The sequence below is a fragment of the Sciurus vulgaris genome, assembly GCF_902686455.1.
Source record: "Sciurus vulgaris genome assembly, chromosome: 19".
NCBI lineage: Eukaryota > Metazoa > Chordata > Mammalia > Rodentia > Sciuridae > Sciurus > Sciurus vulgaris.
Genome location: NC_136480.1, coordinates 31,952,914 through 31,973,134, shown reverse-complemented (window position 1 = coordinate 31,973,134; position 20,221 = coordinate 31,952,914). Strand labels below are relative to the sequence as shown.

At 36.1% G+C, this 20,221-nt stretch overlaps 1 protein-coding gene across 1 annotated transcript; it reads right to left on the bottom strand.

Moving 5' to 3' along the window:
• Positions 1 to 958: 958 nt before the first annotated feature.
• LOC306650460 (vomeronasal type-1 receptor 90-like) lies at positions 959 to 19,422 on the bottom strand (the record flags this gene model as incomplete). Its single annotated transcript, XM_079122476.1, has 2 exons — positions 959 to 1,787; positions 19,409 to 19,422. 2 exons carry the CDS (start codon positions 19,420 to 19,422, stop codon positions 959 to 961), a joined length of 843 nt encoding a protein of 280 aa, XP_078978602.1.
• Between the last annotated feature and the right edge of the window lie 799 nt (positions 19,423 to 20,221).

Here is a 20,221-nt window from a genome sequence, read left to right as displayed (position 1 = left end):
ATTAATTTTTATGTGGTAATCAGGTTACACCCAGTCCCTCACACATGCCAGGCAAGCACTCTACTACTGAACTATAATTCCAGCTCCAGCATTTGTTCTTTTGTGACTGATAATTCCTTGTGATAATGTCATCAAGATTCACAAATTACTTGCTCAGGAATTTGTTCTTCTGTTCCAGGCTGAATAATATTCCATAGTATGTCCAGGCTATGTTTGGTTTGTATATTCAGATGCTTTTGGACATTGTTTTTTTCCACATTGGGCTATCATGAATAATGCTACTAGGAGCACTGGTGTACATGTGATAACTTGAGTTCCTACATTGAATTCTCTCAAACAGATCAATAGAAGGACAATTGTGGTGGTGAACACCTGTAACCCCAGTGGCTCAGGAGGCTGAGACAGGAAGATCAAGAATTGAAAGACAACCTCAGCAAAAGCAAGACACAAAGGAACTCATCGAGACCCTGTCTCTCAATAAAATACAAAATAAGACTGGGGATGTGAATCAGTGGCTGAATCCCCAGAGTTCAGTTCCTGGTGCCCCCCCCTAAAATGAACACATAAAAATAAAAAGACAATTGATGGATCAGGTGATAATTCAGGGGAAAAATTATTGATATATTTGGTCGGACAAAATACAACACACTGAAGCACTTTTTAAAAAGTGCTGCACACTCTTAATGTTGTATAAATGGCTACCCAAGGCCAAGAACATGAGACCTACCTCATAAAAATCACTTACAGACTTCAAACAGATGGGTTGGGCCCTTATGTGATTTCAAAAAAGTAAATGATTTCTGTTTCTAGTACATATTTTTTATCCTCTTGTCTCAAAGTAACCAGAATTAACAAAACATGCACATATCCATATTCACTTAACCCAGGGAGCATATAGTCTGTGCTGTGATTTACTGATCAGAAGCCAGTGTTTTGGTACATTCAGAGAAATTACCTATCACTCTAGTGAAACATGTTTTGTCTTTCCCAAAAAGGATTTGAAGAAATTAATAATTTGTTTTTCAGTACCAATTAGCAACAAAGGACTGGTTGTGGCATAGCCATTAGCCACCATCATCTGGATAAAGTGACAAAGAGGGTCATTGTTCCACATAGTTCTTAAGGAAGACAAGATAGAGTCCAAACAATACATGAACATGAAGAAACTCATGAGCAGCAGAATGGTCCTGGTGGCCCTCTGTATAGGAGATATTTTGGGAGAAAGACTAGTGGTATGAAGTTGCTGGAAGTGCCTCTTATGCCTGCATAAGAGGGCCACCATGTATCCACTTGAGAGGGTCATGAGCCCTATAAGGAAGCCATCCCAGAATATACATAATATGGAAGATAAATTCCTGAGGAAGTGACTCATTGATAAAATTGTGCAGGGTTGAGTAATAATTACAAGACCACATGAGGTCACATTGGGGATGGCAGTAGGAAAGACTGAGAAGTGAGCACTCAGGGACATGCAGAATACCCAGAGGAACATAAGGGAGCACAGGCTCTGATGTGGGAACTTATGTTTGAACTTTGCCAGGCAGGAGTTTCTGGGGCTGAGGGTAATGGCCTGAAGGACACTCAGCAGGCAGGTGGTACAAATGGAGAAGCCCCTCAGAAACCTGTACAAGTAGATAACTGATTTACAATTGTTGTCATCCCACAAGATCTGAGGCACAAAACTATTTGTAGCAGTATACCCAATAATTATCAGCATCCCTATGTGGATTAGTGCCAAGAGCGCAGTGATGAGGTTGATGAGCTTGAGCTTGTGCTGGAGAAGAAACCTGAAGATGTGAAAGAGAAGAAGGAAGGTGTTGGCTGAGATCCCAATGCCAACTTCAGAGAAAAATGCATTTTTTATGCTGATATAATCATACAGTTGGTTGTTCTTTTTCATCTTTTGGGCTTGGAATCACATTATATCTTAGGAGAAAAGGAAGAGAAAGTCTTTATTTCAAATAGGAGCATCATCATTAATCTCTGCCTCCACTCTTATCATCAGGAAATGTGTTCAAGCACCACAACACACCCTTTTCTCCTTCAGTACTCAAGTCTCTCTGACACCCTCCAGTTGCCATTCCCATATTATTACCAAATCAGGTCTGAATTATACAACAATTGTTGGTTTCTCACTGTACATCACATTTTGTATCCATTCACAATTACCATATGCTACTGAAAATAGTTCTAGTTAATAATTTCATCTTTGTTTTTTCTGGGGTATTACTAGGTAATTTTTTTTTTTTTTTTTTGTGGTGCTGGGGATTGAACCCAGGGGCTTTGTGCTTTCAAGGCAAGCACCCTACCAAGTGAGCTATATCCTCATTCCATTTTTATCTCTCTCATCTTGATAAAGCCCCAGGTACATATGAAAAGCTCTACAATATGTGTTGAATTCAATTGGGAGGAATACATAGTAGTAGAGAATTCCAAATTTGTAAAGAACTAAATGTCAATTGAGTAGGTATACATTTAATATACCATTTCAGTGTTGTCTTTATTCTGGTTTATTACCAGACCTATATTTTAAAAATATGAACTGAGACAACATTGAGGAAAATACACTGTAAGACACATTGAATTTGCATCTGTGATCTTCCATGGAGTTCAAGAATGACCTTGAGCAGTCTATGATGGTAAACACTGATCATCTCATCTATGAAATATGGACAGTCAGATGATGTGTATTATACAAGTATATGTTAAAGAAGATGAAGTACCACTGTGGAAATGTTTCAGAAATATAATGACCAAGAACAATTAGTCATTATTATTTAATTATGCCACTCCTCATGCATGTGACATGGGAGGTTTAATTCATTTCTTTTTATAATGACTACTTCTGTTGCTTTCTGAAAATTTTCATGATGTTAGAACATTTTAACAGTATCTATAGAAATATTTTTGGTGGTATTTTAGTACTCTCTTTTAATCCTAGTGTAACTATCTGTCTTAAATTCTGTTATTATTATCACCAGAATAACTATTCTAAGTAAGCCAAGTCCAGTTATCGAATATTAGTAGGAATATATTCTAATACTTTTTACTCAGTCATCTGTACTTAGCGTGGTAATTAAAGTCAGAGTTAAAGTACATTTAGAGTCATTCCATTATAATGTTTGCATTAAAGAAAGAGCATGTCACCCAAGCCTGAATGGACCTCCTAAAGAGTTCCAATTTTCTTCTCCATGAAGGAAACAATTTTTCAGTTTGGAGACCAAAGCACAAAAGTGGTACTGAAAATTTTATATCTAACTACTGATGGAATATTTTCTATAGAAGGCATATTTGTGCTATAACTCAAGTGTCTTAAAATACATGTGTATTTTAAAATCATTTACAGCCACATATTGAAGAATGACAGTCATAAGAAAATCCTGTGTGTGAGACTAAACCATTTCATGATACTGTAGAAATGTTGATCTAAAAGGCAAGATACTATAAAAAAACAGAAAAGTTAAATATTGATGAGCATGGAGTACTATTTAAAATCCAAGGTGATATAGATACTTGGTTAAAACATTGAAGAGTTGATTTTTTGTTTATTTCAATTTTTAATTGGAGTCTACTATTTATATTTGAATATGAAACTCAGCATTATAATTCAGGATGTATATACAGTACATAGTGATCTTATCAGTGTACTTTCCATCTTCTCAAATACTGTCATTTTTATGTTTCAAACCTGCCAACATTTCTCTGGTTATTTTGAATTGTATAAGTAGTTATTATATACTGTCATCAGGCTATTGTGCTCTTGAGCCCAAGAGTTACTTTCCCCTCTTAACTGTTTTTAGCACCACTAATCCATTATCTATCTCATTCTCTTTCTTATAATAGGTTTAGGAAGTTTTCTGATTTTGGTCTTTTTGTGATCAATAGTTTCAGGTTCATTCATGAGAACCAACATGCAGTATTAATGGAAAATGAAAACTCTCTACCATGACTAGGAAAGATGATCTTTTCCCCAAGCAATGATCAGGTAAAGTGACACAATTTTCACCATTCACTCATTCAATTTTTTGGGTTTGTCTCCCATGATATCTAGGAAGAAGAAAACAAAGATATAAATCAAATGTCCATATGTGTCCAAGATTTTGTGGGTCACATTTGATTAGTTCTTTTTTTGTGAGATCTATGTATTTATACTGTGTGCCAATTCTAATAAATTTACTTCACAATGTAAAATATTATATGGATTTTTCTATGGTATAAGTTGAAATAATCCATATTAGCATGTAACAACTGACTTTAAAAAATTGTTTTAGGCCTGGTGCAGTGACATATTCCTGTAATACCTCTGGCTTAGGAGTCTGAGACAGGAGGATTGCAAATTCAAACCAGCCTCAGTAACGTAGCAAGACCCTAGGAAACTTAGCCAGACTGTACCTCAATATAAAAAAATAAAAAGCCTGGAGATATAGCTCACTGGTTAAGTGCCCTGAGTTAAATCCCTGGTACCAAAAAATAAATAAATAAATAAAGGTTTTAATATTGCCTTTTCTCAACAACAAAATGTGTATTATGAAACAAAACAAAAGAAATTACATTCTTTCACATTCTTTCACATTATTGCTGTGACATACAGGATCTTATTTAATTCATTTAAACATTTGAGCCTTATGAAAACAAAGTTTTCTAGCACTCATTGAATAACATGCTTTAATTACCTGTGTCCTAAGGCTACTGGATTATATTAACTTCGCTTTCATTGAGGATCTGCAGTCCTACAACCTGGAGTAATGAAAAGCACAGTACAGTCTAGGAAATCATGGGACAGACACAAGCTCTCTGCCATCAGTGGGGTATTGTCAGAAACACTCCTAAAGTTAGGGTCTCAGGAGTGTTGCTGCCAGTATAGTACCTGGATGTCCTCTTGTACCAGGTGCAAATGTTGTACCTTGCAACTGGAGAATGGAAGCTGCCCCCAGACTGGATATTCTGTGAGTAAGGATGTGTAAATCACAAGGAGTTTAATATAAATTTCTAAAATAGTTCTCATTTGCAGAATCCACATCTGGTAACAAGAAGCAAAAGCTAAGTCAGCAGATGAGTAAAACAGATCACATGTGAAAAATAAAAATGTCCCAAAAAATTCAGAACTTTTTTTTTGTTGTTGTTGTTAAAGCCGATAGTGAAGATTGGGGGATGCTCATGGTTAAGGCTCCCTTTATATCTACATCAAGGAAATATTTATGTTAGACATTGTGCCACCTGCTGTCACCCCCATCATGGGCAGCCATATGATACATACATCATCATACCTGTTCCTCCAAACCACTGAGAATGTATCAGGCAGTGGACATGAGCTGGAGGCCAGGACAGAAGTAGAGAGAATTACAGGAAGAAGACACCCCTCTGCAGTCCCCACTGTGAGTCTGGGTTCTTAGGATCTTTGGGGTGGGCAGATTCCATGGTGAAGGAGTGAAGGGACCACACATCTGTTCTATCATCTGCAGTGTGAGCATCATCCTGCCTCTATCTCAGGGATGAGATGACAGATAAATCCTATTATTTATTCACCACTTAGCCTTGCATGTGCAGCCTCACATGCTTTGGACTGTCATTATCACACAGGTCAGCTTTGCCACTGTTGCCATTCTCCCCATTCCCCCCTTCTATTCATTAAGAAAAAAGTGGACAAAAGGGATTTGGGTGGTGAGACTGGTCCTGCTTAAGCAAGTGGGTTTTTGACTGAGGTCAATGTTGGCAGCATTGCCTTTTCACACTACTTGTGGTAAAAAACTATGATGCACACTAGAGAGAAATGGCTGGCACCTCAGGGAAGTCAAAACCATCACTAAGCAGGTGTGAGTCCTGCAGGTACATCTGCTGGGAAATACACAAATTCCAGCAATGTAAGGAGCAAAACCAGGGACAAATATTCGGACAAATGAATGATAGTTATTTGTGACTAGTTGAAGTGATAATTATTGGTTGCTTTTTAAATTGTTGGGGTTGTACAGTACAGCTCAGGACTCACACTTACAGCTATGATATTGGTATTATCACTATTTTAAGTTTCATCTCAGAAAAGTCATTAGAAGAAAAAGTGTTCTTTTAAAGTAAAGAGAGAGGAAGTCCCCAAGGTGCTTCTTTGCAGACTCCATGCTGTCATTACTGGAAAACTCAAGCGATTTTGCAGGAAAGTCTGTCTATCTGATTGATGTGGTGTAAGATTTGAGTCCTGCTTTCCTGTTTGGCAGCTTTTGGAGCTATGTTCACATTTATCTGCTCAAGCTGATGACATGAAAACCCAAGTTTTGTCTAAAAAAAAACCTGAAAGCTAAGTACAGTGACCTGAGCGGGCTGGGATTTGAGTGACCTAAATGATCCTCTAAGCAAAATCAAATCCAGGCATTTCCATTGTGATAGAAATTGCAAAGGGTCCTTTTTTATTTTTATTTTTTTATTTTTGTGTGTGAGTGAATTTTAAAGAACTAATGGACATAAATACTTTTTCTCCAAATTTTGAATTATATTCTTGGGTGCTTTGGTGCCAGGAATGGAAAATTGCCAGTATGTTCATTAGACTTTTTTTTTTAATGTTTAATGTATGTCCAAATCTAGTCATTATGATTCTCTTATTTAACATTTCCTAGCTGATACAGTACAGGGTAAGGAAATTTTTAATTTGTAAAATTAATTTGAACACAGACTTCACCAAAAGATTTAAGTATATATTTTGTACCAGTGCAAGTTTCCACTCTATGAAATGAGGTTTTGATCACAGAACCTCATTTTCTTCTAAAGAATACAAACCTTACAATTATTCAAACTATGGAAGTCACTTACATTAATAATAGCTCTTTTTGATTTTTTAAACATGACAGAAGCAATAAATAATACAAATATTTAATTAAAACTTACCATTTTCTTGAAAATATATATCCAAATAAGTAATGTATAAAGTCTCTAGAATAGATACCTTATGTAAGTTGTTTCACTAGATGTCATTAAACTTAAAAAAAGTGGAAAATTAAGATTAATTGATATTCCCTATGCAAAAAATTGACTAATTTTAGGAGATTTTAAATGAAAGAGACTAACGTTCTTAGAAGGACTGTTGGATTTGATATCTCCTCTGCAACTAGTGGAAACATCACCAGTAGGCTCAAATTTTCTCCTTCCACAGCCTCTCTAGGACCCAACTGCACTCTATTCTGCACCTGAGGAAAGAGCAGCACGAATCCAGATGGCTGAAGCAGGAGAGGACTCCAAGCAGCTGAGAAGAAGCCAAAGAGTTGTAATTTTTAGGAAAGGGTGTTTTTAAGTCCTGTATCTCCAGGCCTGTAGTTTTAATGTCTGTAGAAAGGTGACAAGATCCCACTAGAAAACAGAGAACTGTGGCTTTCCCAGTGGAACATGTCACCCTCTCTTAATTTTACTTTATTCTCTCATTGATAATAGCAGTCCTGGGAGACCTGGGTTCTAAACTTTTTGCTAAGTGCCCTGGACACATTTGGAGAGGAATCTTGTTTGGTATTATGTGCCAGTCATGTTGAGACCTTCATTACTCTCATTCTTATCCTAAGATCAAATTAGCCCAAACTCATTCTACAGTTTACATAGCCTCTAGTTTGGGATGAGCGATTTCTGGCAACCCCCAGAGCCAAGTGGCTGAGAGTCTGCTTCCTACAGTGTGTAATGGACCCATATTCCCTAGTCTGTTCTCATATGGAGCACCTGGTTTCTGGGTTGTGTTGGTTCTGTATGCCACCATTTTCAAACTTTTAAATGTGTTATAAGCTCCAAGTAATATACTGAAATTAATCTAGTATAAATTGGAAAATAAACAAGTAGAGGTAAATTTAAAGGTCACAGGTTGAGGAGATCCCTGGCAGATTGAACATAGAGCTGAGGCAGAGCCCAAGCCAATGTCTGCTCTAAGGAAATTGCATGATGTGCCCTCATCTTCACTAATAGAGGTGGGTTAAGTCCTACATTTTCTCTGTGAGAATCCATGTAAAATTAGTACCAGTATCCTGTGTACTTTATGGGAAGTTTTATAAAACACTGAAGACCAAATTGAGTCCTGAGACCTAGATTCAAAGCAAAGTAAAATCAGTTGAAGCAGATCCACTGATGTTCCAGGTATTGGAATAAGAAGATAGGTCTTTATGACCACCATTATCAATATGTGAAGGGTTAAAACAGGTATGATAACAAATAAAAAATAGTTATTTCTAGAGAGAATGGGAAATTTGAACTAAATTGAAATATATACAATGAAAACTGTGTAACATCTTTAGGCTAAATTTCCATATGGATGGAAAGTTACAACAAATGCCAAGGCACGAGACCTCCAAAGCCACATGAAAAGAAAATATAAAACAGGAGAAGAGGACTAGTGAACAAGATTTCCAGCATGTGTGCAATTACACTATGCTCTTCTGGGCAGGAGGCAGCCCGGGTCTTCATGAGGTATAAAAACATTTATCCCCACATGCAGCCCAATCCTGGCTTAGACTCACCTCTTCCTTTGGTGACCTGGATTCTGCCCTCCTGTGTGATCTGGTAGGGCTCATTGATCATCAGTGCCTCCTAGAATCCTTTCCCTCATGTACACTCTTCCCCTGGGAGGCTTCTGGGGTGAGCCATGGCTCAGAAATGGCCAGTGTCCCCCTAACTTTTTGGAGTCTCCTTTTTTTGTGGAACCAGAAGGAGCTCTCTGGAGAGGTAACGAGGTGTAAACAAACATCCTTTTTCTACTGTGGAATCTGTGTGACTTTGGGCAGGTGAGTCCAATCTCTATCTACATTTCCCTAATTTTTTAATAGAAAAATGACTCCATCCCTAATTGTGAGCATGAGGGATAGATACACTAATAACTGTGCTGTGGCTCCAACCAGCTAAACAATAATCCCTAGGCATTAGGACTCAGTCTTTGGATTTATAAAAGCTTTCATGGAGGATCTCAGATGTAGTGTCTAGTCTAGAGTAAACATTAATGGACCAAGCTCTGGAGTGGATCAGTATGCATTTGAATTCTGGCTATTTATATATGTACAGTCTTGAATAGATTTTTAACCTCTCAGAAGCTCTATTCACTCATCTGAAAGATCGGACTGAATCATAGCAGGTACTTGGTATACAGGGAGTGTACCCTAAGCCAGGGAAGGACAGGTAATTTTTTTCCACTTAACTGGTGGAATACGTGGTGGTAGCTCCATGCCTGGCCCAGCATTGGCACTTCAAACAGATACCTGTAAGTAATTTAAACTCAGATATTTGTTTGGACTTAAGTGTGAGGAAGTAGTATCAGTTACTAAGAATAAAACTTGTGTCTTTTGTATAACATTAGAAACTACATTTCTCATCCTCCTTTGCAGGTAGTTGTAGCCATGATTATGTTTTGACCAATAATACTTACATGGAAGCCACATCTCATTGGTCTTCAGCTTTTGGCTTCCATTAAAAAAAAAGTTAATTGGTGCACTACAGTTATTCATGTAGGAATCATTGTGTCATATGTTATATACACATAACATAATTTTGTCAGTTTAATTTTCTAGAACTTTCCATAGCTTTCACCTTCCTCCTCCAGTTTCCTTTTCTCTCTACTTTTCTCCGTTCTGTTTTCATGAGCTCCTTTTTAATTCTTTTTTCCTCCCTATCTTCCATCTTTGGGAGCAAATATTTGACTGTTGACTTCCTGAGTTTGGCTTTTTTATTTAACATGATACTCTCCACTTCCATTCATTTTCCTGCAGATGACAATATTTTCTTCTTCTTTCTGGCCATGTAAAAATTCATTGTGTACACATGACATGTTTCTTTATGTGTTTACTTTTTGATGAGCTTAGACTTCTTCCATTACTAGGTTATTGTGAATAACTGTTATAAAAATGGTTTTGCCTGTATTTCTATAATATGCTGACTTTAGATCTTTTGGACAAGTAGGGATGTAGTGTGGTTATGTGGTAATTCCATTCCTAGACTTTTGAGAAAACAGTATAGTGATTTCCACATTAATCATACTAATTGACAATCCAACAGTATATAAAGTTTTCTTTTATTGGCCTCTTTGACAGCATTGATTAATATTTATATTAATGATGATTGACATTGTAATTGGAGATGAAATCTTAGTGTTTTGATTTGAATTTCCCTGAGTGCTAAAGATGCTCAACATTTTTTCACATATTTGTTGACTATTTCTGATTTTTTAATTTTTCTTATTTTTTTAAGCAATGCCGTTTTAGTTAATTGACACATTTATTTACTGGGTATGGGAGGTTTGTTAATGGTTTTTATTTCTTCCTATATTTGGCATATTAATCCTCTGCTGGAAGAGAACCTGGAATTTTTTTCTCCCATTCTGTAGGCTCTTTTCACAGTTTTAATTATTCTTTTTTGTTGTGCAGAACATTTTTAATTCAAAGTCATCCCAGTTACTGATTCTTGATTTTATTTCTCAAGTTTTAGCTGTCTTAATAAAGAAGTTGTTGCTGGTGCCAGTCTGTTGGAGTTGATGCTATTTTTCTTTTCTTGTAGCTGCACCATTTCCAGTGTAATTTCTAGGTCTTCAATGCACTTATGAGATGATTTTGTGTATGCAGGGTGAGAAATAGGGATGAAGTGTTACTCTTCTACATATGGATATCCAATTTTCCCAGCACCATTTATTAAATAGCCTTTCTTTTCTCCAGTGAATGATTTTGGCATCTTGGTCCAGGATCTGATGACTGTAAACATGTGCATTTGCCTCTGCCTTCTACTCTTTTCCATCAGCTTTCATGTTTATTTCAGTGCCAGTACCATGCTGTTTTTGTTACTAGAGCTCTGTAGTATAAGTTGAGATCAGGTATTGTGATGACCCCAGCATTGTTCTCATTGGTCAGTGGTGCTTTAACTCTTCTAGGTCTTTTATTCTTTCACATGATAGTATTATTTTTTCCAGTTTTGTGAATAATGCCACTGGTATTATGATGGAGATCACACTGGCTCTGTATACAAGGATAATATGGCCATTTTAGCAATATTATTTCTGCCTACCCAAGAACAGGGAACTTTATTCCACCTTCTAGTGTCTTTCTCTCTCTTTAGTGTTTCATAAGTTTAACTATAAATCTCCTTAACCTCTTTGATTGGATTTATTTTTAGAGATTTCTTTAAAGGGTATTGTGAATGGTATTTTTTCCTCTTTTTTTTTCAGTGGATTCATTATTGATATCTACAAAAAAATTTGAATTTTATATGTTGATCTTGTATCTTTCTCTGTTTTGAATTTGTCATTTCTGATGTCTTCTGATGGAGTGTTTTCATTCTTATATAAGATCATATGATCTGCAAACTAATCATTTGACTTCTTCCCTTCCTGTTGGTATCTCTTTTGTTTTCTCTTGCCTAGATGCTGTGGCTAAAATTTCTTGTGCTGTATCAAATAGGAATAGAGAGAGTAGGCATCCTTCTCTTGATCCTAATTTAGAAGAAATGCTTTCAGTTTTCTCCTGCTTGGTATGATGTTGGCTTTGAGTTTTTCATATATAGTCTTCAACATGCTGAGATAAGTTCCTATTGAGCCTAATTACTCCAGGGCTTTTATTTATGAAATGGCACTAAAATTTTGCAAGGCTTGTTCTGCATCTATTGAGATAATCATGTAATTTTGTTCTTAATTCTACTTAAATAGTGAATTATGTTTATTTGCATATATTGAACCATCCTGGCATCCTGGTATGAAACAAAGTGGATCTTGATCTACAATCTTCTTAACATGCTTTTGAATATGATTACCTAATATTTTATGAGATAATTTTGCAAGTATATTCTCAGGCATATCACTCTACAGTTTTCTTTGTGTGGTTTGTCCTTATGTGGTTTTGGTATCCATGTTACACAAGCACCATTTAATGAATTTTGAAGCATTTTCCTTCATTTTCTGTTTCAAGGAGCAATTGGAGAAGCAATAAAATTAGTTGTTTTATAAATGTGTGGTAGAATTCAGCTGAAGGTCCTCTGCTTTTCTATTTTGGATGGCTTTAAAATATATATTTATAGTTTAGCCCAGTTTTGCACACCTGTAATCCCAGGAGCTTTGGAAACTGAAGTAGAAGGATGGCAGGTTCAAAGTCGTCCTTAAGAACTCAAAGAGGTCCTGTATCAAATGAAATATTAAAAAAAAGAGCTGGGGATGTAGCTCAGTGGTTAAGAGCTCTTCATTTTAATCCCAAAACAACAACAACAACAAAAATTTTATTAGTGGATTATAATTATCTTATCAGTGTGTTCATCGATACATATCCACGTATGTGCAAAAAATCATTTGATCAGTCTCATTTCTCAGTGCGTCAGTTTTCCCTCTCATTCCCCTCCCTGCAAGCCTCTATTGTGCTCTTCTTCTTTCTGTTTTTGTAAGTTCCACTCTCTTTTCTTCATTCCATTTTTGTTTCTACATTAAACATAGGAGAGAAAACACTTGATCCTTGACAATCTGAGTTGGGCTTATTTTGCTTAGCATGATATCATGTTCATTCCCAGGTGGATGTTGTGTGAACCAGAAAACAGACCCAGGAAATAGGACATAATATCTGAAGCATATAATGGCCTCCTGGCTGTGGTTTTCTGTGGTTTTGAGTGCTTGTACATCCAATGAGCATTCTGGGCACATCCAGAGTGTCCTTCATTGTCATTGTTGAAAACTAATCTATGTCAGTAACAATGTATGAGTGTACCTTTTTGCCACATCCTCTCCAAAAACTATTGTTGCTTGTATTCTTGATAATTGGGATTCGAGGCTGGGGAGATAGCTCAGTCAGTAGAGTGCTTGCCTTGATAGCACAAGGCCCTGGGTTCGATCCCCAGCACCCCCCCCCCCCAAAAAAAAAAAGAAAAAAAAAAAAAAGGATAATTGGGATTCTAATTTGGATGAGATGGAATCATAGGATAATTTTGATTTGCATTTCTCTTATTACTAAAGATGGTGAACATTTTTTCATATGTTTCTTGATTGCTTGTAGATCTTCTTCTGTGAAGTGTCTGTTCATATCCTTAGCCCATTTGCTGATTGAGTTATTTGTATTCTTGATGTAAAGTTTTTTGAGTTCTTTATATATTCTGGAAGTTAATACTCTACCTGAAGTATGAGTGGCAAAGATTATTCTCCCACTCTGTAGACTCTCTCTTCACATTGCTGATAGTTTCCTTTGCTGAGAGAAAGCTATTTAGTTTGAATCTATCCCGGTTATTGATTGTTGCTTTTATTTCTTGTGCTATGGGAGTCCTGTTAAGGAAGTCTAATCCTATGCCGACATGTTGAAGATTTGGACCTACTTTTTCTTCAATAAGATGCAGAGTCTCTGGTCAGATTTCGAGGTCCTTGATCCATTGTGAGTTGATTTTCAAGCAGGGTGAGAGATAGGGGTTTAATTTCATTCTGCTGCATATGGATTTCCAGTTTTCCCAGCACCATTTGTTGAAGAGGCTATCTTATCTCCATTGCATATTTTTGGCAACGTTATCTAGTATGAGAAAATTGTATTTATTTGGATTTGTGTCCATGTCCTCTATTCTGTACCATTGATCTACCTGTCTATTTTGGTAACAATACCATGCCATTTTTGACACTATTGCTTTGTAGTATAGTTGAAGGTCTGTTATTGCAATACCCCCTGCTTTACTCTCTCTGCTAAGGATTGCTTTAGCTATTCTGTGTTTCTTATTCTTCAAGATGTATTTCAAGATTGCTTGCTCTATTTCTGTAAGGTATGTCAATGGGATTTTAATTGGAATTTCATTGCTTCTACATAGCACTTTGAGTAGTGTGGCCATTTTGAAAATATTAGTTCTGCCTATCCATGAACATGGGAGATCTTTCCATCTTCTTTGGTTTTCTTTAATTTCCTTCTTTAGTGTTCTGTAGTTCTCATTGTAGAGGTCTTTCACCTCTCTTTTTAGATCAATTCCCAAGTATGTTATTTTTTTGAAGCTATTGTGAATGCGGTAATTTCCCTACCTTCTCTTTCTGAAGATTCCTCCCTTTTTTATAAAAATACATTCGATTTATGAGCATTAATCTTATATCCTGCTACTTTACTGAATTCACTTTTGTATTCTAAAAGTTTTCTGGTGGAATTTTCTGGTTCCGCTAAATATAATCATGTCTGCAGCAAATAGGGATAGTTTGAGTTCTTCTTTTCCTATTCGTATCCTTTTAATTTCTTTGGTTTGTCTAATTGCTCTGGCTAGAGTTTCGAGGACAATGTTGAATAGAAGTGGTGAAAGAGGCCATCCCTGCCTTGTTCCAATTTTTAGGGGTAATGATTTCAGTTTTTCACCATTTAGAATGATATTGGCCATGGGCTTATCATAGATGAGCTTTACAATGTTAAGGAATGTTCCCATTATCCCTATGTTTTCTAGATTTCTGTGCATGAAGGGATGCTGTATTTTAACAAATGCTTTTTCTGCATCTATCGAAATAATCATGTGATTCTTGACTTTAAGTCTATTGATATGGTGAATGAAATTTATTGATTTCCAGATGTTGAACCAACCTTGAATCCCTTGGGATAAAACCCACATGATCATGGTGCACTATCTTTTTAATATATTTTTGTATGTAATTTGATAAAATTTTGTTGAGAATTTTTGCATTGATGTTCATTAAGAATATTGGTCTGAAATTTTCTTTCCTTGATGTGTCTCTGTCTGGTTAAGGTATCAGGGTGATATTGGCTTCATAGAATGAGTTTGGATGTGTTCCCCCTCTTCTATTTTATGAAATACTTGAGAAGTATTGGAATGAGTTCTTCTTTAAAGGTTTTGTAGAACTCGGCTGAGAACCCATGTGGTCCCGGACTTTTCTTTGTTGGTAGACAAAAGACTTTGATGACTTCTATTTCATTACTTGAAATTGATCTATTTAAATTGTGTACATCCTTGTGGTTCAGTTTAGGTAATTCATATGTCTCTAGAAACGTGTTGATGTCTTCGAGATTTTCTCTTGTTGGAGTATAGATTTTCAAAATAGTTTCTAATTATGTTTTGTATTTCACTTGTGTCTGTCATGATATTTTCTTGTTGATTCCAAATTTTAGTAATTTAAGTTTTCTCTCTTCTACTCTTTTAGTGTGGCTAAGAGTTTATCAATTTTGTTTATTCTTTCAAAGAACCAACTCTTTATTTTGTCAATTTTTTCTATTGTTTCTTTTGTTTCAGTTTCATTGATTTCAGCTTGATTTTAACTATTTCCTGTCTTCCACTACTTTTGGTGTTACACTGTTCTTCTTTTCTAGGTCTTTGAGCCTTATTGTTAAGTCATGTATTTGTTGATTTTTTTCTTATTTTAATGAATGCACTCCATGAAATAAATTTTCCTCTAAGAACTGCTTTCATAGTATCTCAGAGATTTTGATATGTTGTTTCTTTGTTCTCATTTACCTCTAAGAATTTTTTTAATTTTTTTCTTTTTTTCCTTTTTTTGATTGTAAACAAATGGGATACTTGTTGTTTCTCTATTTTTACATGGAGTCAAAGCATACCATTTATGTAATCATAAATTTACATAGGGTAATGTTTGATTCATTCTGTTATTTTTTATCCCTTCCCCCCACCCCTCTTTTTCCTCTATACAGTCCTTCCATCCTCCATTCTTAACACCCTCCTTATCCCAAACCCTAAACCAAACCCTAACCCTAATGCTATCCCCTCCCACCCTCCATTATATGTCATCATCCGCTTATCAGCGAGATCATTTGCCTTTTGGACTTTTGAGATTGGCTTATCTCACTTAGCATAGTCTCCAATTTCATCCATTTGCCTGCAAATGCCATAATTTTATCATTCTTCATGGTTGAGTATTATTCCATTGTATATATATGCCACAGTTTCTTTATCCATTCATCAACTGAAGGGCATCTAGTTTGGTTCCACACTCTGACTATTGTGAATTGAGCAGCTATGAACATTGATGTGGCTGTATCTCTGTAGTATACTGATTATAAGTCCTTTGTGTATAGTCTGAGGAGTGGGATAGCTGAGTCAAATGGTGGTTCCATTCCAAGCTTTCTGAGGAACCTCCATACTGCTTTCCAGAGTGGCTGCAGTAATTTGCAGCCCCACCAGCAATGTATGAGTGTACATTTTTTCCCCACATCCTCGCCAACACCTATTGTTGCTTGTGTTCTTGATAATCGCCATTCTAATTGGGGTGAGATGAAATCATAGGATAATTTTGATTTGCATTTCTCTTATTACTAGAGAGGTTGAACATTTTTTCATATATCTGTTGATTGCTTGTACATTTTCTTCTGTGAAGTGTCTGTTCATTTCCTTAGCCCATTTGTTGATTGGGTTATTTGTATTCTTGGTGTAGAGTTTTTTGAGTTCTTTATAGATTCTGGAAATTACTGCTCTATCTGAAGTATGAGTGGCAAAGATATTCTCCCACTCTGTAGGCTCTCTCTTCACATTGCTGATAGTTTCCTCTGCTGAGAGAAAGCTTTTTAGTTTGAATCTATCCCAGTTGTTGATTCTTGCTTTTATTTCTTGTGCTATGGGAGTCCTGTTGAGGAAGTCTGATCCTAAGCCAACAAGTTGAAGATTTGGACCTACTTTGTCTTCTATAAGATGCAGGGTCTCTGCTCTGATTCTGAGGTCCTTGATCCATTTTGAATTGAGATTTGTACAGGTTGAGAGATAGGGATTTAATTTCATTCTGTTGCATATGGTTTTCCAATTTTCCCACCACTATTTGTTGAAGAGGCTATCTTTTCTCCATTGCATATTTTTGGCACCTTTGTCTAGTATGAGATAGCTTCTGTTATCCATTCATCATAGAATAATGTATTATTTAATCTCCAGTTGTTAGAGTATTTTCTGTCTTTTACTTTGTCATTTATTTCTAATTTCAATCCATCATGATCTTATGGAATATTTCGTATTATCTCTATCTTTTTGTATTTGCTAACAGTAGTTTTGTGGCATAATATATGGTCTATTTTAGAGAAGGATCCATGTGCTGCTGAGAAGAAAATGTATTTGTTCTTTTTTTGGATGGTATATTTTATAAATGTCAGTTAAGTCTAAATTATTTTTTCTGTTTTGACATCTATGGTTTCTTTGTTCAATTTTTGTTTGAAGGATCTTCCAGTGGTGAGGGAGGTGTGTAAAAATCACCTAGTATTATTGTGTTGTAGTCTATTTGATTTCTGGAATTGAGAAGGATTTGTTTGATGTATATGGATGAGCCAATATTTGGGGCATAAATATTTATCATTATTATGTCTTGCTGATTTATGCTTCCCTTAAGCAGTATGAAATGTTCTTCATATCCCTTCTGACTAGTTTTGGCTTGAAGTCCACATTATCTGATATGAGAATAGATACTCCAGCTTTTTTCTGTGTCCATGTGCATGGTATGTTTTTTCCCATCTTTTCACCTTTAGTCTGTGGGTATCTCTTTCTATGAGATGAGTCTCTTGAAGGCAGCAAATTGTTGGATCTTTCTTTTTAATCCAATCTGCCCAGTCTATGTCTTTTGATAGATGAGTTCAGGCCATTAACATTCAGGGTTATTATTGAGATATGATTTGTATTTCTTGTCATCAGGCTCATTTTTTTATTTTGACATGACTTGGTTTCTCCTTCATTTGGTTGTTACTTTATGGGAGTTCCTCACTTTGCTGATTTACATCATTGTTTTTCATCTCTTCCTCATGGAATATTTTGCTGAGAATGTTCTGTAATGCCGGCTTTCTTTCTTTTTTTTTTTGTTTTAATTTTTTATTTATTTTTTTTATTTTTATTTTTTTTTATTGTAAACAAATGGGATACATGTTGTTTCTCTGTTTGTACATGGCATAAAGGCATATCATTTGTGTAATCATAAATTTACATAGAGTAATGTTGTTTGATTCATTCTGTTATTTTTTCCCTTCCCCCGGCTTTCTTTTTGTAAATTATTTTATCTTTTGTTTATCATGGAAGGATTTTATTTCATCATCAAATCTGAAGGTAAGTTTTGCTAGGTATAAGATTCTTGGTTGGCATCCATTTTTTTTTTTTCCAGGGCTTGAAAAATGTTTTTTCAGGCCCTTCTAGTTTTTAGGGTCTGGATTGAAAAATCTGCTGATATTCATATTGGTTTCCCCCTGAATGTAATTCAATTCTTTTTTCTCACAGCCTTTAAAATTCTGTCTTTATTTTGTGTGTTAGGTATTTTCATTATAATGTGCCTTTGTGTGGGTCTGTTGTAATTTTGTATATTTTGAGTCATACAAGCCTCTTGTACTTGATTTTCCATTTCATTCTTCAGATTTGGGAAATTTTCTGATATTATTTTATTGAATACATTGTTCATTTCTTTGGTTTGTTTCTCTAAGCCTTCCTCAATCCCAATAATTCTTAAATTTGGCTTTTTCATGATAACACATAGTTCTTGTAGATTCTGTTCATGATTTCTTACCATTTTCTTGGTTTGGTCAACTTTGTTTTCAAGATTATATATTTTGTCTTTGATATCTGAGGTTCTGTCTTCCAGGTGTTCTATCCTATTGGAAATGCTTTCTATGGAGTTTTTTATTTGGTTTATTGTTTTCTTCATTTTAAGGATTTCTATTTGTTTTTTTTCCAATATCTCTTACTCTTTAATGAAATGATCTTTTGCTTCCTGTATTTGCTCTTTTAACTGTTGATTGTTGTGATCATTCAGTGCCTGCATTTGCCCTTTGATCTCATCCTTTAATATCTGCATTTGCTCTCTCATCTCCTCATTTGCTTCCCTGATTGTTTTGATTATGTACATTCTAAACGCCCTTTTTGACATTTCTTCTGCCACGGTGTCATTGGATTTTATTGCCACACCATCTAGGTTTTCTTGAGACATTTTCTTCCCTTGTTTTCTCATATCATTTAGGTATCTACCTTCTAGTAAAAAAACTGTGTAATATTGAAGATTTCCTCTGTTGACTAATATTGTCTCTGTAGATTTCCAGCAACTCACTCTTAGCCTTCAGTAGCCTGAAGTCTTGGAGGAACTTGAAAATGTAGTGCCCCACTAGGAATCTGCCCTTCTAGGGGTGGTGGCCATCAGGTGGGGTGTATTCCCTGGTGGCTCTTAGTTGGTCCTGAGTCTCTCAATACCTCTTCTTCTTGGCTCCTGGGTCTTGTCAAAGGTACTCTAGCCTCCTGTAGGTGTCTCAGGAAGGGAGTTGCCCTTCGAATGATGATTGCCACACCCTCAAGAGTAATTAAAAAATTTCTGCACCAGCCTATAAAGGTGCCTCTGGCTAACTCTGTGATGGCGACAAACCTTGGCATGGTGGTCGGGTGGCATTGTTCAGTGATGGCATCTGTCTTTGGCCTGGTGGTTGGGTGGGTTGGCTACCTGCCACCCAGCTACGCAAGGCAGGCAGGTTGGGTGCCCCCCCTGCTACCTCCTCCATCAAACGGCCTGACTCACCTGTCAGCTCTCATCTGCGACTGTGATCAACCGGTGATGGAACCTGTTTTCATTCTTATAGAGGATCAAATGATCTTGAAACTGATCATTTGACTTTTTCCCTTTCTGTTGGTATCTCTTTTATTTTCTCCTCTTGCCTATACATTGTGACTAAAATTTCCTGTGCTTTATCAAATAGGAATGGAGGAAGTAGGCATTCTCTTTTTTTTTTTCCTTTATCTTTAACCAAATTTCTTTTTTATTATTTATTTATTTTTTTATTTTTTATTGTAAAAAAAGGGATACATGTTGTTTCTCTGTTTGTACATGGCACAAAGGCATTCCCATTTGTGTAATCATAAATTTACATAGAGTAATGTTGTTTGATTCATTCTGTTATTTTTTCCCTTCCCCCACCCCTCCCACCCCTCTTTACCCTCTATACAGTACTTCCTTCCTCCATATGTGCCCCCCTCCCTAACCCTAACTCTAACCCTAACACTAACCCTTTCCTCCCCCCCATTATGTGTCATCCTCCACTTATTAGCGATATCATTCGTCCTTTGGTTTTTTGAGATTGGCTTATCTCACTTAGCATGATATTCTCCAATTTCATCCATTTACCTGCAAATGCCATAATTTTATCATTCTTTATGGCTGAGTAATATTCCATTGTATATATATACCACAGTTTCTTTATCCACTCATCAATTGAAGGGCATCTAGGTTGGTTCCACAGTCTGGCTATTGTGAATTGAGCAGCTATGAACATTGATGTGGCTGTATCTCTGTAGTATGCTGATTTTAAGTCCTTTGGGTATAGGCCAAGGAGTG